This window comes from Centruroides vittatus, unplaced genomic scaffold (genome assembly GCF_030686945.1).
Source record: "Centruroides vittatus isolate TY-2023 unplaced genomic scaffold, ASM3068694v2 contig_357, whole genome shotgun sequence".
Classification (NCBI taxonomy): Eukaryota; Metazoa; Arthropoda; class Arachnida; order Scorpiones; family Buthidae; genus Centruroides; species Centruroides vittatus.
Genome location: NW_027122180.1, coordinates 155,027 through 173,237, shown reverse-complemented (window position 1 = coordinate 173,237; position 18,211 = coordinate 155,027). Strand labels below are relative to the sequence as shown.

General features: G+C 27.6%; 2 protein-coding genes across 2 annotated transcripts in view; one reads left to right on the top strand and one right to left on the bottom strand.

Moving 5' to 3' along the window:
* The window catches only part of TyrRS (Tyrosyl-tRNA synthetase), a 33,551-nt gene extending 22,543 nt beyond the window's left edge, over positions 1-11,008 (bottom strand). Inside the window, exons 1-3 of the mRNA XM_067269760.1 lie at positions 10,853-11,008; positions 4,443-4,526; positions 1,583-1,729 (exon numbers count right to left, since the gene is read on the bottom strand). Coding sequence (XP_067125861.1) covers positions 1,583-1,729; positions 4,443-4,514 — 219 coding nt within the window. The 5' untranslated portion in view covers positions 4,515-4,526; positions 10,853-11,008. The remainder of the gene's footprint in view (positions 1-1,582; positions 1,730-4,442; positions 4,527-10,852) is intronic.
* A 3,492-nt stretch (positions 11,009-14,500) lies between these two features.
* LOC136974862 (uncharacterized) lies at positions 14,501-16,608 on the top strand. Its single transcript, XM_067269843.1, has 2 exons — positions 14,501-15,023; positions 15,113-16,608. Exons 1-2 carry the CDS (start codon positions 14,615-14,617, stop codon positions 16,315-16,317), a joined length of 1,614 nt encoding a protein of 537 aa, XP_067125944.1. The 5' UTR covers positions 14,501-14,614; the 3' UTR covers positions 16,318-16,608.
* The last annotated feature ends 1,603 nt before the right edge of the window (positions 16,609-18,211 follow it).

The following is an 18,211-nucleotide window of genomic DNA, read 5'->3' as shown; positions in this document are numbered from 1 at the left end:
AAGTCTGATAATTATAATAATAAGGCCAGCAGGATCATATGGTTATTTACTACTAAGGTATTTATGTAAATGATACTTTCAAAAATTTTATAATTATAAGACACAGCAAAAATTTGCACTTAATTTATAATAATTACTGAAATTTCCAATTTTTAATGTTTATAGTTCTACTGTTTACTGTGACAGTGTAGTTTAAAGGGGCTTTTAATTTCACTATACAATGTGCTGAATAAAAAAAAAAAAGAATATTTTGAGAAAACAGAGCTGTGCTAAAGTTTTCTGAATTTGACTAATATTTTTCACAACTAATTCGTCAAAGTGATAAAGAATTTTTCCAGATAGTGCATACCTGTAGAAAAATTATCACTTTTCATGGCTCGTTGAATAGATTTTGCTAGTCTCCTCACATTTTCAATTTTTTTTTAAAGTAATGAGTTATGTTTTAAGTTAATGTATCTGAAAATTTTTGAATAACTCCAAAATAGGGAATATTTTCTTCAAAAATATATTTTTTTTCTCTCTTTGAAAAAGTATAAACAGCAATCATTTAAAACAAGAAAAAAAAAATGTATATTGCTAAAACAATGTTTCAGAGTTATATCATTCAGACTGTAAATAAATTAAAACTTACATTATCTACTAATTTAAGTAAATGAACTGTTCATTTTTTTATACTTTATACACTATAATATAAAAGCTGAATAGTTTATTCACAACTGACTACTTAATAATAATTATAAACTATTAATAACTAATTCTAAATCCAGAGAATCATTTATTGTTCTTTGGTAGTCAGATTCATAAGCAGCTCTATATCTACTTATACTGTATGTAAATCCATCACTGAATACAATTATAGCTGATTCATGAAATTTAAGAATAAACTCAGATCACCAATTTATTAATTAACCAAACTCAGATCACCAGTATTATGAAGAAGCATTATAAATGGAAAATCTTCAACATTTACAATAATAATTTGAAAAAATAGTATGGTAGTTTAATTTCTTTTGATAAAGTTAGAATCTTATAAAGAATTAAAAGTATACTGCACTAAAAGTAAAATTAATTATATATCAACTTTAAAAATATATACATATTCAAAATAAATACAAATTAATAAATTATAACAGATCAGAAATCAGAACCTGTCAGAGATGAGATTTATTACATCTGAAATTTGAATTACAAAGAACAAGGTGAAAGAGAATTTAATATCAGTAAAATAGAGAACATGTATAATCATCATTATTATTAAAACAATAGAATAATTACAATTAATTTAATATTGAATACAGAGGAAAAGGCAATAAAATGAGATAATTTTTTTAAAAAAAGTGTAAAAAAAAGACAAAAGGATTTTAGAAATATATCTAATAAGGAATAAAGAGTTTTTTCTTATTAACAGTTCTGATGATAAAAATACATATCTTTAGAATCATTTAATCAAAAGAAAGTGATTGAATCTTTAAAGAATTTCATAAATAACTTTTTTTTAGAGTAATCAACAAAATCATTATAATATGTATTAAAATAGCTTTCTTAGGTAAAATAAATAAGAATCATTATATTTGTTACTTACTTCACAACCAGCTTTTAAGAAATCTGCAATTTTTGACATGGGAACAAAATAGGCAACATGAGGTTTTCCAGTTGTAGCAGTACCCCAATATAATTTTAAATCTCGTTCTTTAAGAATTTCAATTAAACGATCTTCTCCTATAATTTCCTGATTAAAAAATTGTGTTTTTAATTTCTATTATTATTATTAAATGTAATATAGTTATTATTTCCTCATTTTCACTTATTCTATTTTCTAGACAATTTAAGTTTTACAGAAACCCTTGAAATTCAATATTGATTATATTTTAAATATTCATTTAATTTATTTAACAGTATAATATTCTAAAATTATTATTACTTAGAAATATTTAAAAATACAATTTTGCAAACATATCATTTCATTTTGCACAACATTGCATTCAATGTGCCATATTTTCCTGCCTGACTCTAAAGAATCAGTATCAAAGAACAACAGGTCATAACATTCATTGCTTTTGGGCAGACTTTAGGCTTAAATATATTCAGTAATGCGGTACTCTCACTAATCTAGCACTTTTCTGAGTAAGGAATGACTGGATTAGCAAGAGTCTAGTGTATTCTAGTTATAATTTATATCTTTATCCACATTTATAAATAACTAACAAACAATTTCAAAATCAAATATTTCAGATTCTCAATATCCAATCATTGTTTCAATTTTCAATCTTCAACCTCACACATTTCATTTAAGCACAAAAATTATAAGTTCAATCAAAGAAGAGTAAATATGACACCAATTTTCATAAAATGAAAATTTTAGACATTTATGTCAATTTATCATTATCTCTTTAGAATTATAATCTCCTGACTTTTCTATTTTATTTCAACTAGTATTAAATCCACTCATTTCTATACATCTCTTTTCTTTCACTAGAAAGTACCATTTTTTGATAGTGATGTAAATTCAAATATAAATAAAAAATATTATATCTCTACATTTTAATTAAATGTTCATAAATTATTATGACTGTCATGTTTTTACAAAGCACATACCATAAAATAACTGAATTACAGTAGATATTCAATCTTAAATAGCTTACTTAGAAAAACTCCTTTTAAGCTCATGATTTCTAGCATCAATTATTAAAATAATTTTGTTTGTTTATATATATATATATATTATATTGATTAATTTTGACAATTCTAAATAAAAACTGGATAACATTTTTTGGATCAGAAATGCATTATAATTTTTTCATTCAAATTTATATTACAGTAAAATCCTGCAAACTTGGTTTAATGTGGACTGAGGAGGTGACAAGTTACCAAAAATGATGAGTTTTATGGCATGGAAGTGATACTAATCTGAACAGCAGAATTTTTGTAAATGTATTATATGTGTAAATCCATATGTATTAACTATACACCAATAAGTGTTGACTTTGTAATTAAATTTTAATTTTAAAAAATATTGGGTATTCCGTGGCTGCTTTCCAGACATTTGCATTGTGGCATTTTGCAGTGGCACTTTAGAAAAAGGATTATATTATCTGTTAAAACATGAAATTCACACTATTATCAAGTGTCACCAGTGAAGAATGATAACTTATCTGATCACAATGTTATATAGAAGTTCCAAGTTATAACGCGGAACTTTCAATTGACTTATTTTGTTTTATTTAACTTCATAAAATATTTAAATCAATTTAGTTCTATGATCTTACAACAAAGCAAATATCTAAAATAAGTTGGCATTCAAGCTTCAATCTAAAATAAGACTTAACACTGTAAATATCATAAAATATTACTTGTTTAAAAAACCAAATCTAAATTAAATTAGTCTGCAGCACAATAAAAAATAAATAGAATATAGAGCTAAAAGAATCAAACATGTTTAAAAAAAATGCTTTATATATAGAATATGCTACATAGCTACAGAAAATATTAAATATATATTTAATAAATCCTACCTGTAAAATATTAGATATTCCAATAAATAGCCAAATTTGCTACTGATCATATTATAAATAGATAAAATTGATGGTTTTGATTACCAATACCAATATCCTTGCATGACTTACACTGTAGACATCTGTTCCATCAATGAATTGGAAATTGTTGTTAAGCATGCATATGTAAATCTGTTCAAGAAATATTAGGGGTATCAGATCATATACTTTCTTTATCATAATTGGCCTCTTCCACTTCATAGAAGTGGACATATCCAACATTGAAAACTAAAGTTCCTCCTCATAATGCTGCCACTTTGATGAAAGCTTATGATTAGATGAGGAAACTTGTGTGCTCTTCAGACCCAAGAACTACACTTGCATATACAGACTACTGGTAGGGACTCCCATATCAGATAGGTCAAGGGAGAGGAGCCATACAAAGAATAGTACCCTGCTCTTCCAGGTTAGAAGTCGTGTAAGGCACGTAACATCTCCAAATTAAAAAAAAAAAAAAAATACCATTCAATTTGAAAGCTGAAAAGAAATACTATACAAGATGGCCAATCAAGTGGAATGACCTTTGAAGCTGGAAAAGGCAAAAAAAAATTTCCCAAGTTTGTCAAAAGTGCTTCGTTTTTTATCAACTAGTTGTTATTTAAGTTCTTTTTTTAGAACTTAAACAGCAGTGTATAGAGCCCATGTCTTTACAGTTGCCTTGACATAAATCACTAAATAATTGTACTGTTTTATATATCTAATTTTTGTCCAATCTTATTAACTGCATAACTGAAGAATTTCTCCATAAGACTACATTATAATTTTTAAGGCTATCTTCTATATTAAAGTCTGTACAATGTTACTAGTTACAATATTTCTCATGTAGTAGAATATACAAATTCTATACAATTCTGTATATATATAAATTTAATAGAATAAAATAAATTTTACCTGTAAATTTCTTTTTATTAAATGAAGTTTCTGTTCTGCAGATACTATTTCTCCATTCATTTGAACAGCCATATCATCAAGGCACTACATTAAGGAAAATCAAAAATAGTCTTATGGAACAATTATCTCTAATTTGAATACAAATCAATTCAAATATCTCTAAACTTGCACAGTATGATATAGTAAAACAGAAGTTATTGTTTTCAGGATTTAAAATTTTATATCTGTAATATAACATATACTGTATAGTATTATACAATACTTCCAAAAAGTAAATTACAAAATATATTACCAATTATAATTTAGTTCGGTTATATTATACCAATTTTTGATGTTTAAGCTATATTAAATGACCAAAAACAGTATAGTATAGAACAGATAATATATATTAAGAAAAAAACCTATATTTGACCAGAAACATCAAAAATCTACCTACACTGATTTAATATTTTAGGTTAGATTTTATTTGATTTTTGAATTATAAAATCACTTTGTTAATAATTATACACACTTCATAAATTGCATGCATGGAAAACTACAACTTCTTAAACCAAGTTTCACAAAACCTTTCACACTTATTTTTCTAGAAGTTTTAATCCATAAGATAGGAGACCAAACATTTTCGGCCATTTCAACCTGAAGGCGGCCATTTAAAACAGCCAAAAACATTTGTTCTCCTATCTTATGGATTAAAACTGCTAGAAAAATAAGTGTGAAAGGTTTTGTGACTCACTTTATAAATTTTATTAAAGCTTATTTTTATTTATTAATATTCAATTCAATTAATCCATAGATGATTAATATTGTAATTTCATTGCTGATTATAATTTTAAAAAATTCTTTAAATGATTCAGTCCATTTACAGGTATCAAATTCAATTGAACATTTGATTCTAATATAATTATAGTTTTTGCCAAGTTAGAGATATACCTTGCTAAACAATAATCTTTTTTAATAATGTGATTAAAATTAACTGTTCAATTTAATTAACTTACATGTTAGTATCTATAAATGAACTGAATCATTAAAAAACTTTTAATTAATAAATTTTTTAAAACTTATAATTTATCATTTTTATTTAGTTAAAATTTATAATTAACTTGATTCTAACAGAGTTAACTAGTATTTGTTCAGTTTAAATTTTATTTTTCAAATATAAAACATTTAAATATTTGTTAATGTATTGAAATTTATGAAAAACATAACTGAAACAGGAAGCTGTATTAAATTTAATACTGGATTTCTAAAATACTATAATAGTTTACAGTAAGATCTAATATACATATTCAAGCAAATTTTTGAATAAATATTAGTATTATCATTCAGAATTTACAGACAAACATTTTAACTGACATTCAATTCTTCTATTAACAGTTTGTCAACAACCTTCTCTGACATATTTAAATAAATATTAAATTTGTTAGTCTAAAAAATAGTGATAATAGTGACATTTAAAAAATATTCTTTTTTAATATTTGTAAGTTATTTAAATAATAAACAAGTAAACATTCTAATAAACTAACATGTTTTATACTTATGATAATTATTGTAGTTTAATTATAAAAATATTTATTGTAAATCTAATCCTGTCATATAATTTGTTTCTCATGTTTTCCATTAAAATATTTTAAAAATGATTTATTAATGTAGATCTATATTTTCACCAAATGAAGAATTTCTCGACTTATTTTAATAAAGTGTTTTGTTTGTTCTCATCTACAGAATAATTAGTCAACCAATTATTTCATAAATAATTCAGTTGAATTAAAGGACTAATTTTCTTTTCTTTTTTTTATTTCTATTAGATGATTCCTATTTATCCATATGAAAAATATTTTATTTAATAAATCATTGAAAATTAAAGATTATTAAAAAGACATCAAAATTTGAAATAGTAATTGATTTTAAATAATCTATAATTCAGAATAAAAAATGTTTTCAATTTTAATAAATATGAATAATTATTTGTAAAAATTTATATTATTTTGTTAAATATATGTATAAAATGTTTTTAATGTATAAGTTTATCTAATAAAATTATTACTGTTTTTTTTAATACATTGAATCATTCAATTTTATCATTTACATATAAAAAGTTTATATAAAATTTTTAAAATATATTAAATGAGTTATTGTTATTATTTGTTATCTTGAGTAATGTACTGTACATTGACATGCACCTGTCTAATTGGGCTTGGAAAAACCTGGTGTTAAGAACATAGATTGAAGTTATCCTTGACATAAATTTGTTTAAGTTTTGTAACTGTATCTTTCTGACACCTCTCAAGAACAGCAGGTCTAAATTAATGCATTATTAATATATTTTAACTCTGAAATCTAGTTCACTAATTCAGTTCAGAAAAATGAAAATTCATCTTGAATGTCAAGGTGTTTCAGTTATCATTAAATGAAGGTCATGAACTTCAAAATATGTAAATGATCACATTATAGAATATATTAAAAGTAATATTATAACTATCAATTTTTAATTGATTATGAAAAATGGCAATGTTACATACCAGACAGAAATAAAATTCTGAAGAATCAAACTATCATTTGGTATTTTTTGTGTATTTTAATATAAAAATAAACAAGAATATCATAAGTGTTTTTATTATGAACACAAACACATTTATAAGTAAAATTCTTAAAAAAGCTTTTTAAGGTTAATTAAAAAATTTTTTTATTGTGAGTTACCACAATAGAAAAAAAAACAAATAAAGTTATATAGAATTTAATAAATTTTGCTAAATTTAAAAATTACACCTTTTTAACTTATAATATCTATTATACTTATAACTGTCTAAAATATTAAATATTTATACTTACTTAAATATTTATTATAATGTATAAATATAATATCTATTATATTTATATTTATTTGAATAAATTGCATTTTTCCAGCCACTGTTTTTAAATCAGTGTCACTTTTACATTAAAGTTTTTTATATCATTTACAATATATACTTTAATTGTATTATTGAAATTTTGTGTGTTTTAATCAACAAATACAAATTACATATGAAAAAATTGTATCTAGAGAAAATAATTATGATGGTAAAATCATGATATAACCTTTTAAGTTTTTATAATCAAATTTTTATAATTTATACTAAAACTGAAATAAAAATTTAAAATTTATTTTTATTGTTCTTTTATTAATTTGAGTTGTAACTGAAGAAGACCGTTAAAAACGATCGAAAACGTTTTTAATTTATTAAAACATTTGTTGCTGGATGATTAAAGGTGCAAATTTTCATATTAAAATTTATTGCAATTAAACTCCAAAAATATCACAACTGTAAAGTTGATAAATTAAGCAATCCTATTTGTATATAATATAGTAAATAAAATTTTAAACAGAAAAATAATTATAAAAAAAATACAGTTTTAATAAATTACACTAATAATTATTAACATATTTACTAAACTTGAAAGTCTTAACACTTATCAATTTACAAAATTAATAAATTTATTATATTTCTTAACCTTGCATATAACATAAATTTTAAATTTATAGATCAAAATAGCTTTCTTAGTAATATTTCTCTATATCCTATTAGAATCTTTAAAAAAAAAAAAACCATTAGTCTAAATGATATTTTGAAAGTAAAGAATCAATTTAAAATTTCACTTATGCATTATTATAATTTTGAAAATAAATTATTAAAAATATTAAGATATTAAAACATTACCCAAATTTAAGTATTTATTTTTGGAGTTATTACTTTTATTTAAATTATTAAAAGATTATTGTTTTAAAAAGTAATAAATTTATATTGTTAAATATACAAGTATTCAAAATGTATAGAATTTAATTTTTTTTCATGATAAAAATTCTGGCAGCATTCTTTTGATGACAATTCATTGTTTTTGTTCTTGAAAAATAGGTCAATTACTGTAACTTTGAGATATCTAAATTTTTAACTTTCTGAATACAGAAATTTACAAAGTCAGCCAAATTTATTAGTTTTTATTATTAAAACCACATTAAATTAAATATCAAACAATAATTTTGTTAATTATCAATTACTTATATAAATTGTCCTAATATATATGTAATATATTAAATTAAAAATAGCAATACTTCAAACAATTCCTGCAGTAATATCAAGCATAATTAGTAACAATAAATTTTAATAGATAAATCAGAAAGAACTGTTTTTGATATTAAATTAACACAAAAAATAAAATAGTTTGTAAGAAGACAAAATCGAAATCAAAATATATTTTAAAATAAATTGTCCTGTTACCTGTAATTTTGGGTATAAACTGTTGAAAATTTTTAATTATATATATATATAAAATTACCCATATAAAATGCAACATGAGTATAACACAAATACATTAGTAAACATTTTATAAATTTAAAATAAATTTTTCAGTCTAAAATATAATTATCTAAGAATCTCAAATAATGCTCTCATGTGGATGAGATGTTTTTTTAATGCACTGAGTGTTACTAGAGATTCCTATCTGGTGGCAGATGTCACAGTAATAATTATCTAGCATTAATTAATAGTTTGTTATGAAGGATCGAATAATGCCAATATCAATATTGCAGAAACAGTGAACTTAGAATATACAAGTTTTAGAATGAAATTATTACTATATTGACACACTTTAAGCAAGATACACTTATATTAATAATATAAGCTTATGAGTTTTTTCAAATATTTCAATTTCTGTTTCATTTTATTATCTCTTTCGTCGTACTTTTAAAATTGAATACGTTAGCATTTAATTTTATATGCATGTTTTGATAAAGTTACTAAATTTTAAAAGTAAACATTCTGATATGTGGTTTAATTTCATCACATTTTAAATGATAAAAAATACTGAAAACACTACATATTGAAATAATAATTTTGTTATCTATTATTTTTCAGTCTGTTAAAAATTTAAATATGAAATAAAATAATTTTCGTATCACATTTTAACATGTTTCACGTAGCATCCTAATAATATATTTGCTTACATGTACTAACAAAATTTAAATTGTTTTCTTAAACTTATATTTTATCAGGCATTTAGCCAGAAATTTGTGTGTGGGTCATCCACAAGGCTGATGGCTTATGTAAACTTAGCATAGGTAAGCAACTTATGATTAGTGATCGTTAACTATTGCATTTCTATGTAAAGCCAAACCTCCGCCGCAATCCGAGCGCAAACACAAATAGGTAACGTGATTAAAAGTTTTTACAGCGAGGGGTTTTACACCTGTTTTTACACTAGTGGAGTCTCGGCCTAACAGTTTATGATCACTAGCAACATGTTATTGTATATGACATATATAAACCATATGGAAACCAACGAAATAGCTACAGGACAATGTGTAATAAGAAAAAGACCGAACAAGTATTAAGTTTTATTCTTTATGTTATAGTTATTTATATAGCCTAGTATTTGTGTGTGATATACTTATTTTTGTTTCATTCAATGGTCGAATGGTTATGACATTCTGCGGGGCTGCAGTGGAAGCCCGCAGAAAGCGTTATTAGTAGGAAATATCACCTCGCATGGCTACAGACCAGCTTTACATATATAAAGATATCTGAATTTATTTTATAAAGAAGCTTATTCTGTTAGAAATTTAATTAAATTTTACAACTATTTCATATAAAATTATAATAGAATACATTACAAAACTTATTTTAAATGTGAACTTAAGTAATTCACATTAAAATTCTCCTTTAAGCATCAATATATAAATATATATTTAACAAACTATTTTGATGGTAAAATTTCATTATCAGTCAAAACACAATGATGAAATTAAACAGGATGTTATCAAAGCTTATATTTACTTTTAAAAATTAACAACTTTATCACTGTAAAAACAAATTAACATTTTGTACAATTATTTGTCGTGGAATAAAACAATAACACGTTAAAAATATATTAAAATGAATAGAAAAATAGGACAAGAGAATGAAATTCTTGACAATCTAAAACTCTCATGTTTACCATATGTCAATATAATAACCAGTTATATTATTAGCATTAATTACAATATTAATCAGCTTGGAATCAAATTATGTAGTAATAATTTTAAACAGCTAATACATGCGATAAATTATTAACACCTGTAATAAATTTCCAACGAATTTTCAGTTATTGTTATTAATATATTTCCTGAAAATCTGTTTTAAAGAGGTTAATATTACATTTTAAGTTTAAAAAGTAAATCAATCACTCCAATTTATAATAAATGAAATATAAATACAATACATTAGCGTTTTACTTTCGTTTCAGCAAATATTAAACAAATCGAGTCGTTGTCATAACCGATAGAAGTTGCATCATAACAGTAACATGCGGATATTGAAACGTGTCAATTCATTTACTTACCCACATGATCGTACATATTTCTTTAATAATCTGAATAAAACGGCAAGTAATGTCCTTACCTTACGAAACTTGATTAATTTATAATTTGTTTGAAATATCAAGATAGAAACGAAATAACCAGGTAATCAACTCAGAAACGAGCCACCGGTCTGCATGCAATAATTGTAAAGGAAGAATATGATAAATAATTCCGCGTAGAAAATGGTAGTCGCGACATCTGGTGACAACAATTACGAAAGAAATTTAATTTTTTTTTTTTAAATATTGAATAAATAGATAAATAAATTAATTAACTTTCACTTTTGATTTTGACTTTTAAAAAAAATTTTAAGTTAAAAATTGATAGGAATATCTCCTAATTAAGTAAGCATTTCGGGCTTTTCTGCTCCTCTTTATTCCATTTTTTAAAAAATTCCTAACATTAACATTACATTCGATATAATACTTGATAAGAATTACAAATCAAATTTCAGACATTAGGATTCGCAGTATCGTTGCAGTATTATTTCTATCTTGTCTTATTTTCTATGGAAAATTCATATTTAAAAATTATATTTGACATAACAGTTGATAAAAAAATATTAAAAAACTCTATAAAGTTACTAAAAAAACTTCAACTATTACAATTTTCAATTGTATTTCCGTATTATTTCTTTCCTACTTTGACTTTATAAACGGTTCGCTCAAGTATTATATCAGGAAAAATTTTATTTTTTTCATTCCCCTCCCCATCATCACCAGCTATCAGAAATAGACGGCCAGATGGTCGAGAGGTCAAGGTGGTAGCCTACTGCTCTGGGGGATCCGGGATCGAATCGGGACGGGTCGAAAAATCCCCAAGAATTTTTCGGGGTGGTCCGACCGGATATATCGGTCCCGTCCCTCACCATTGTAGGCCTGGCCGAACTCATAATAGACTTGCTTAAAAAGATGTTTTCTTAGTGCTCACAGGGCGGAAAGAGTTAAAAAAAAAAAAAGCCATCAGAAATCAAGATACTCTTTTCCCTAATTATGTCATCAGGCTAGAAGTTTATACCATTCGCAAATGTACAGGAATTATTTTCAGGTAATCTTGTGATGACTGTACCCGTTATTTATTTTTTCTCCGATCTAACATCAGATTCGCCTTCCATCATCCAATCATCAGCAATCGTCAGATACAAACGAATTCCTTTTCACAATAAATTGCTGACGTAATACTTGAATGATTCCAAAATGAAAGTAATCTGTCTGGTAAATATATCGTATTTACTAATTACGTATTACGTAATTACAGTCAAACCTGTTTTTATGAGGTGAATAGGGACCGCATAAAAAAGTCTCACATAGAAAATAACTCTCACATAGAAAATAACTCGTTTTAAAATCATAGTCTTAGTTTCTAAGGAAATTACCTTCTTTTTTATGCGGTGAATAGGGACCGCATAAAAAAGTCTCACATAGAAAATAACTCGTTTTAAAATCGTAGTCTTAGTTTCTAAGGAAATTACCTTCCTCTTCGCTTTGTTTTTGCCCTTATTCATTTTCAGGGATTATGTCTAAACATAAAATAAAAATCCTAAAATTTTATATCTAAATAGAAAAAATAATACAGTACATTTACCTTCAATTTACGCTTTGAAATGAATCTTATCTTAATGGCCCAGGAATGTGAAAGCACTTTGAAGGTTTAATTAACGTAATTAAAACACACGTAGAATTCATTGACAACAGATGTCAGCACTTGACTGCATCGCCTTATCTATCGTGTTTTGCATATTTTTGTCCAGGTGGTGTTTTGTTGACTTAAAAAATAAATTATTTCATTTTTCGCATATTCATGCAATAATATTACTATAAGAAGTTCATTTATGCTACAATAAGTTTATTTAGCTATAATAAGTCAACGTGAGACTTGACAAAACGCACGAGACTAGTCGCCAACTATACCGCACAAATAAAAAATCGCACAAAAAAGACCGCATAAAAACAGGTTTGACTGTATTTGATAAAATAAAATTGATTATTTAAGAATGGAAACCAATACGTGAATACAGTCAAATTAATAGCGAGGTTGAGGCCGAAGTTTTCAACGCGAAAACGTGTACGTCGGACGTTCAGCGCCGCTTTCCTGTAAGCCTAGAAGTTTGACAATAGTGTTTGGAAAGTCAGTGGATGATGTCGGACGTTCAGCGCCGCTTTCCTGTAAGCCTAGAAGTTTGACAATAGTGTTTGGAATGTCGAGTATGATTCCACTGACTTTCCAAACACTATTGTCAAACTTCTAGGCTTACAGGAAAGCGGCGCTGAACGTCCGACGTACACGTTTTCGCGTTGAAAACTTCGGCTTCAACCTCGCTAATGTATTTTAGCGTTTTTGTGTGATAAGTTTTATAGAGCTCCTAAAATATAGAGGAATTTGAGAAATTCAAATACAGTAGAGAGTCGTTAATCGGAACGCCGGTAATCGGAACGATTTTCAGTCGGACTGTGTCATGCTGAATAGAACGTTTTTGATACTAGATTTACTTCTAAAGTATAATTTTCATGTTTTTATATTCTTCAATATATTTATTTTGTTTGTACAAAATAAAGAAATAATTTTTAACGATACAATAGCCTCGATTATTATTATAAAAATTTTTGTTAGACTTAAAATCGACGAAAATTCAACGCGAAGCGACACGCAACGGAGAAAAATTCAACACGAAGCGACACGCAATGGAGAAAAATTTGAACATCGGACAGGTTAATGTATTTTTTCGTACATAATGGGTAATCGGAACAAATGACTAAACGGAACAACCCCAGTCCCCAATTGATTCCGATTTTCGACTCTCTACTGTACAGTGGACAAACCTATGGGTGATCCTCTTACTTCGAATAAGGGAGCATTTGCAGAGATCCTAAGAATGCTCTCTTAAATAGTTTACAGAAAAACTTCCATTGTTCAATCGAGACATTCAATTTCTCCCTATTCGCGTCTGAAAAAGAGATCTTTAATTTCTCGATTGATACCCCACATTCGGACCCTCACATTTTTTTAACTGTTAAAGAAAGAGCTCAATATGAGCGTTTTTAAAAAACTCTTTTCGCCCTGTGGGCACATCCGCAGGAATTTTTCGGGGGGATGGCTCTACAGGATATTAAAAGGGCCTCTTTTAGCAAGCCCATAATGGTGCGGCCAGGTCCACGATGAAGCGACCGGGTGGTGAGGGACGGGGCCGACATATCAGGTAGACTCACCCCTCGAAAAATTCCTGGAGATTTTTCGACCCATCCGAATTCGATCCCGGGTCCCCAAGGCGGTAGGCTGCCACCTTGACCGCTCGGCCATCCGGCCGTCTCAATATGAGCGTTATAAAGATTGAAGATTTTTTAAAACTATTTCCATGTAAGATTGTAAGATGGCAATTTAGCCGTTCGGCCAGGCCTACAACCGCTCGCTTGTTGAAGATAAATACTTGAAAATAAGAGTTGAAGATAATCAATAGTTGATCTTAAAGAATATTTTATGCAGTTTTGTTCTCAAAGATAATTATGAGTTCAACCAGGATCACAATTGGATGGTGAAGGACGGTCCACCTTCCGAAAAATTCTTGGAGATTTTTCGACCTATCCAGTTTTCATCACGGATTCCACAGAGGATCCCACTTTACCCGCTTGGCCGTCACGTTGACACTAATGAGAGTTTATTGCATTCTGTTATAAGGTCGCACTTTTCGCTTGTGCCAACGATCGATCTGACATCTACCGGTGTTAGCGCGAACTACATAATGGCGACTACTATGGGTATAATGTATGTCTGTGGACAGTAAGAATTAGAAAGTATTTAACCTACAATGGTAAATAATAAGTATTGCTGTGTATTTGGATGCAAGTCTAAAGGTACATCAAACTCAGTACATATGCACACATTCCCAAAAGATAAATTACTGAGAAAAAAGTGGGAAATAAAACTAAAGTTAGGAAAGCAATCAACGAAATCTATGTACGTTTGCAGTTTGCATTTTGACAAAGACGATTACTATTTGCCAGGTAATAAAAACATTTCTTATAAGTATATTTTAACTGTTATCACATATGGTACTTACGTTTTCATAGGTTTACCATGTGCTCGGCATTATTTAAAACCTAATTCGTATCCGACTAAAAACATACCGATAAGGAAGTTTGATACAACCACCTCAAAACAGATTGCTGAGCAAAGGTCCATTCGTGCCCAAAAAAGACAAGAAATACGGAATAAAGGTTTGTTTCTTAATTTTGTCAGATGCATTTCTTTAATAACGCTATACCAAAACAAGATCTTATAATGATTGAAATCACTAAATTTTTAGGTTTGGAACCGGCAAATAAGAAAACTATCAAGGAAAAATCTACGTATCAATCTAATAATGACACCAACATTTTGGAATTGTCACAGCCCAGTACATCCTGGTCTAAATCATCTATTGACTGCTGTGCATGCACAGATCAACAAATGACATCACAAATAGAGGAGGATGAAGATATGACATCAGTATCACAAGCAGAAAAAGATGCAGCTACAGCACTCTTAAATTTAAGTGAAAAATCCAACATTCAGGAGGAGAGGGATATTTTGATGGAAAAAGGAATTCAAGTGAATACACTTTTAGATTCAACCTTAAAATTTACTGTGTTTGACTTAATAAAATCAGACAATGAATTGAATATTCTCACAGGTTTAAACAGTTTTAAAATGCTTGATACCATCTCTGCCTGTGTTAGTGAGTTGCAGTCCAACAATACTGCTTATAAGCCTACTACAATATCTACTAAAGTCCAAATTGTTCTTGTTATGATGAAGTTAAAACTGGCCTTGCCCTTTGCTTGTGTTTCAGTTTTATTTCAAATTTCCATGACAACATGTAGAAGAATATTTTTCAATATTATTGCTTATCTGAGTCAAGTATTAGGTGCTGCAATTGTGTGGCCTTCCAAAGAAGAGATAATGAAAAACTTACCTTTGTGCTTTCAAAAATACAGCAAAGTTCGTGTGATTTTGGACTGCACTGAAGTTTTGGTTGAAAAACCAAAGTGTATTAGTTGCAGAATATTAACTTATTCCCATTACTATGGTAAGCATACTGTTAAAGTATTAGTTGGAATTGCCCCATCTGGTCTTATCACCTATTTAAGTAAAGCATATGGAGGTAGGGCATCTGACAAAGCCATATTTGAGGAATCAAATTTGTTAAATTTACTGGATCCTTATGCAGATCAAGTAATGACAGATAAAGGTTTTCACATAGAAGATGCTTGTTCTGCTAGAGCTATTGGTTTAGTACGTCCACCGTTTGTAAGAAAGCAAAATCAGTTAAGTAAGCATGATGCACTGGAGACTGCAGAAATAGCAAAGGCCAGGGTACACGTTGAACGTGCTATTCAGAGAATGAAACTATTTGCTGTTTTAAAACAAAAATTAGACTGGACTTTACTGCCACATATTGACAAAATTCTAACCATTATTTGTGGTGTGGTAAATTTATCTAGACCAATATTGGGTGATGACAAATTTTGAAGAGTGGTGTGAGCATTTTCATTTTGACCCTATATAATGAAGCAGTATTAAACAGCAATTTAATACTGTTTTTATAATCTTATAGTTAATAAGGCTTACTCATTTTTGTTTTTCAATTTTTGTATGATAAAGAACTCAAACACTAGTTAGGACAAAATATTTTATTCCAAAACAAAACATAACATGTTTTATAAAATTATTAGTACTTAACTCTCTATAATTATTTTGCATAAATCTGTAAGAAAATATCTTTTTTTGCAAATTATGAATAAAATACTGAATAAAAGAAAATGACTTTGTTTTAATTTGTTTAATTGGGTGCTAATATTGTTATAAGTTAATAAAATTCAAAGTAATGTGTATTTTCTTCTAAAAGTGATTTCTGATGGAAAAAGCAAGATTGTATTTAAGAATTATGACTGCATAGGTAAGGAAAAATAATTTTGGTAAAATCATTTAGTAGCTTTTCTGTCAATTTATAAATAAAACTATAGTCTGCTAAAACTTCAAGGGTTTTAAGGGTTTGGTCTTTACTACTGAATATTACAAAATCACATGAATTTAAATTTAATATAGCCAAACCTAATTGTACCTGTCCATAATACTTGTGATTTTTTTTTAAGCTGTAATTGCCATGCCCATCGTGTACTATATACTTAAGAAATTGCACCATTTCTTCTGCAGATTTTTCTGCACCAATTTTGGGGCACTTTACTTCAAGCAGCTTGATAGGTTTTTCATCGTTAAATACAATCCCATCAGGAGAAAATGCAAAACATGTCAGTAATGGTGAAATTATCAAACCAAACTGTTTGACATCACAACCATAGAGTGTTCCATACAATGTGAGTGCTGTTTTTTCCCACTTTTTACCATACTCTGTATTTTCATTTCCCTTAAATTTGCTTCTAAATATATTTGTTAACTTCTTTTCCCAGTCTGCATTTTTCCTCCTTCCATAAGTATATAGTTCATAGCACACTGATCCTGTCACTCTAATACTTCTTTCTTTCTTCCATAAATCATTATTTTGTTCCATTGTCAAGTGGCAAATGTTTTCTATCTCTCTCTTATTTTTGTATATATTTTCTCTGTAGTACATTGAATCCTGAATAGGCATAAGATGATCACTTATATTAGGCAAATATTTATTACAGTCCATACAGTGTTCAATTACTTTTAATATTGACCAATGTGGTGCAATATTATCAGCTGAACTTTGTACAGCTTTGGCTACTAAGCATTTTCTTCCAATTGAATGCTTTGCTAAAGCAGAATCAGGCAACTCTTGAAAAAATCGTTCTCTGATAGCATCTCTTTGGCTTTCATTTAATGAAAGAATTTCTGTTTCCTTTGTCTGGACATGGCACAAATTTTCAACTTTACAAGCTCCATATCTCCCATCAGACCTGCTTGACATTTTGCTCCAATACTGCTCAAGATCAGTACAACTCAGATCTTCCAAAGTATTACCATACCTGCAAGAGAAAAGTACTTATTTATATCTTCATGCCAATACAACTAACCTATTAGTTAAATATTTGAGTGTTTTACCTGTTTACATGAAGCAGTGTCCCTATTGAATGCTTACAGTATCCTGCTTCTCCTGCTATGCAAGTACACTTTATAGATGTCATCAAATATTTATTGAGTTCTGAACTCCATTTGATATTTAACGTAATTTCGTGAGGTTTCTTTGAAACAATACTAGATAAGCAGAGAGCGAAAACTTCTATTTCGACTGGGCAACCATCGTCGTCATCTGTCTTATATATTTTTTCTTTAATGCCACAGCAAATTATCTGTTTTAGCATTTCCTCTCCTTCTATAAGACATCTTTTTCTATCACCCACATATTCTAAAATGTCACAAAGTGAAATCATTATGGTATTAA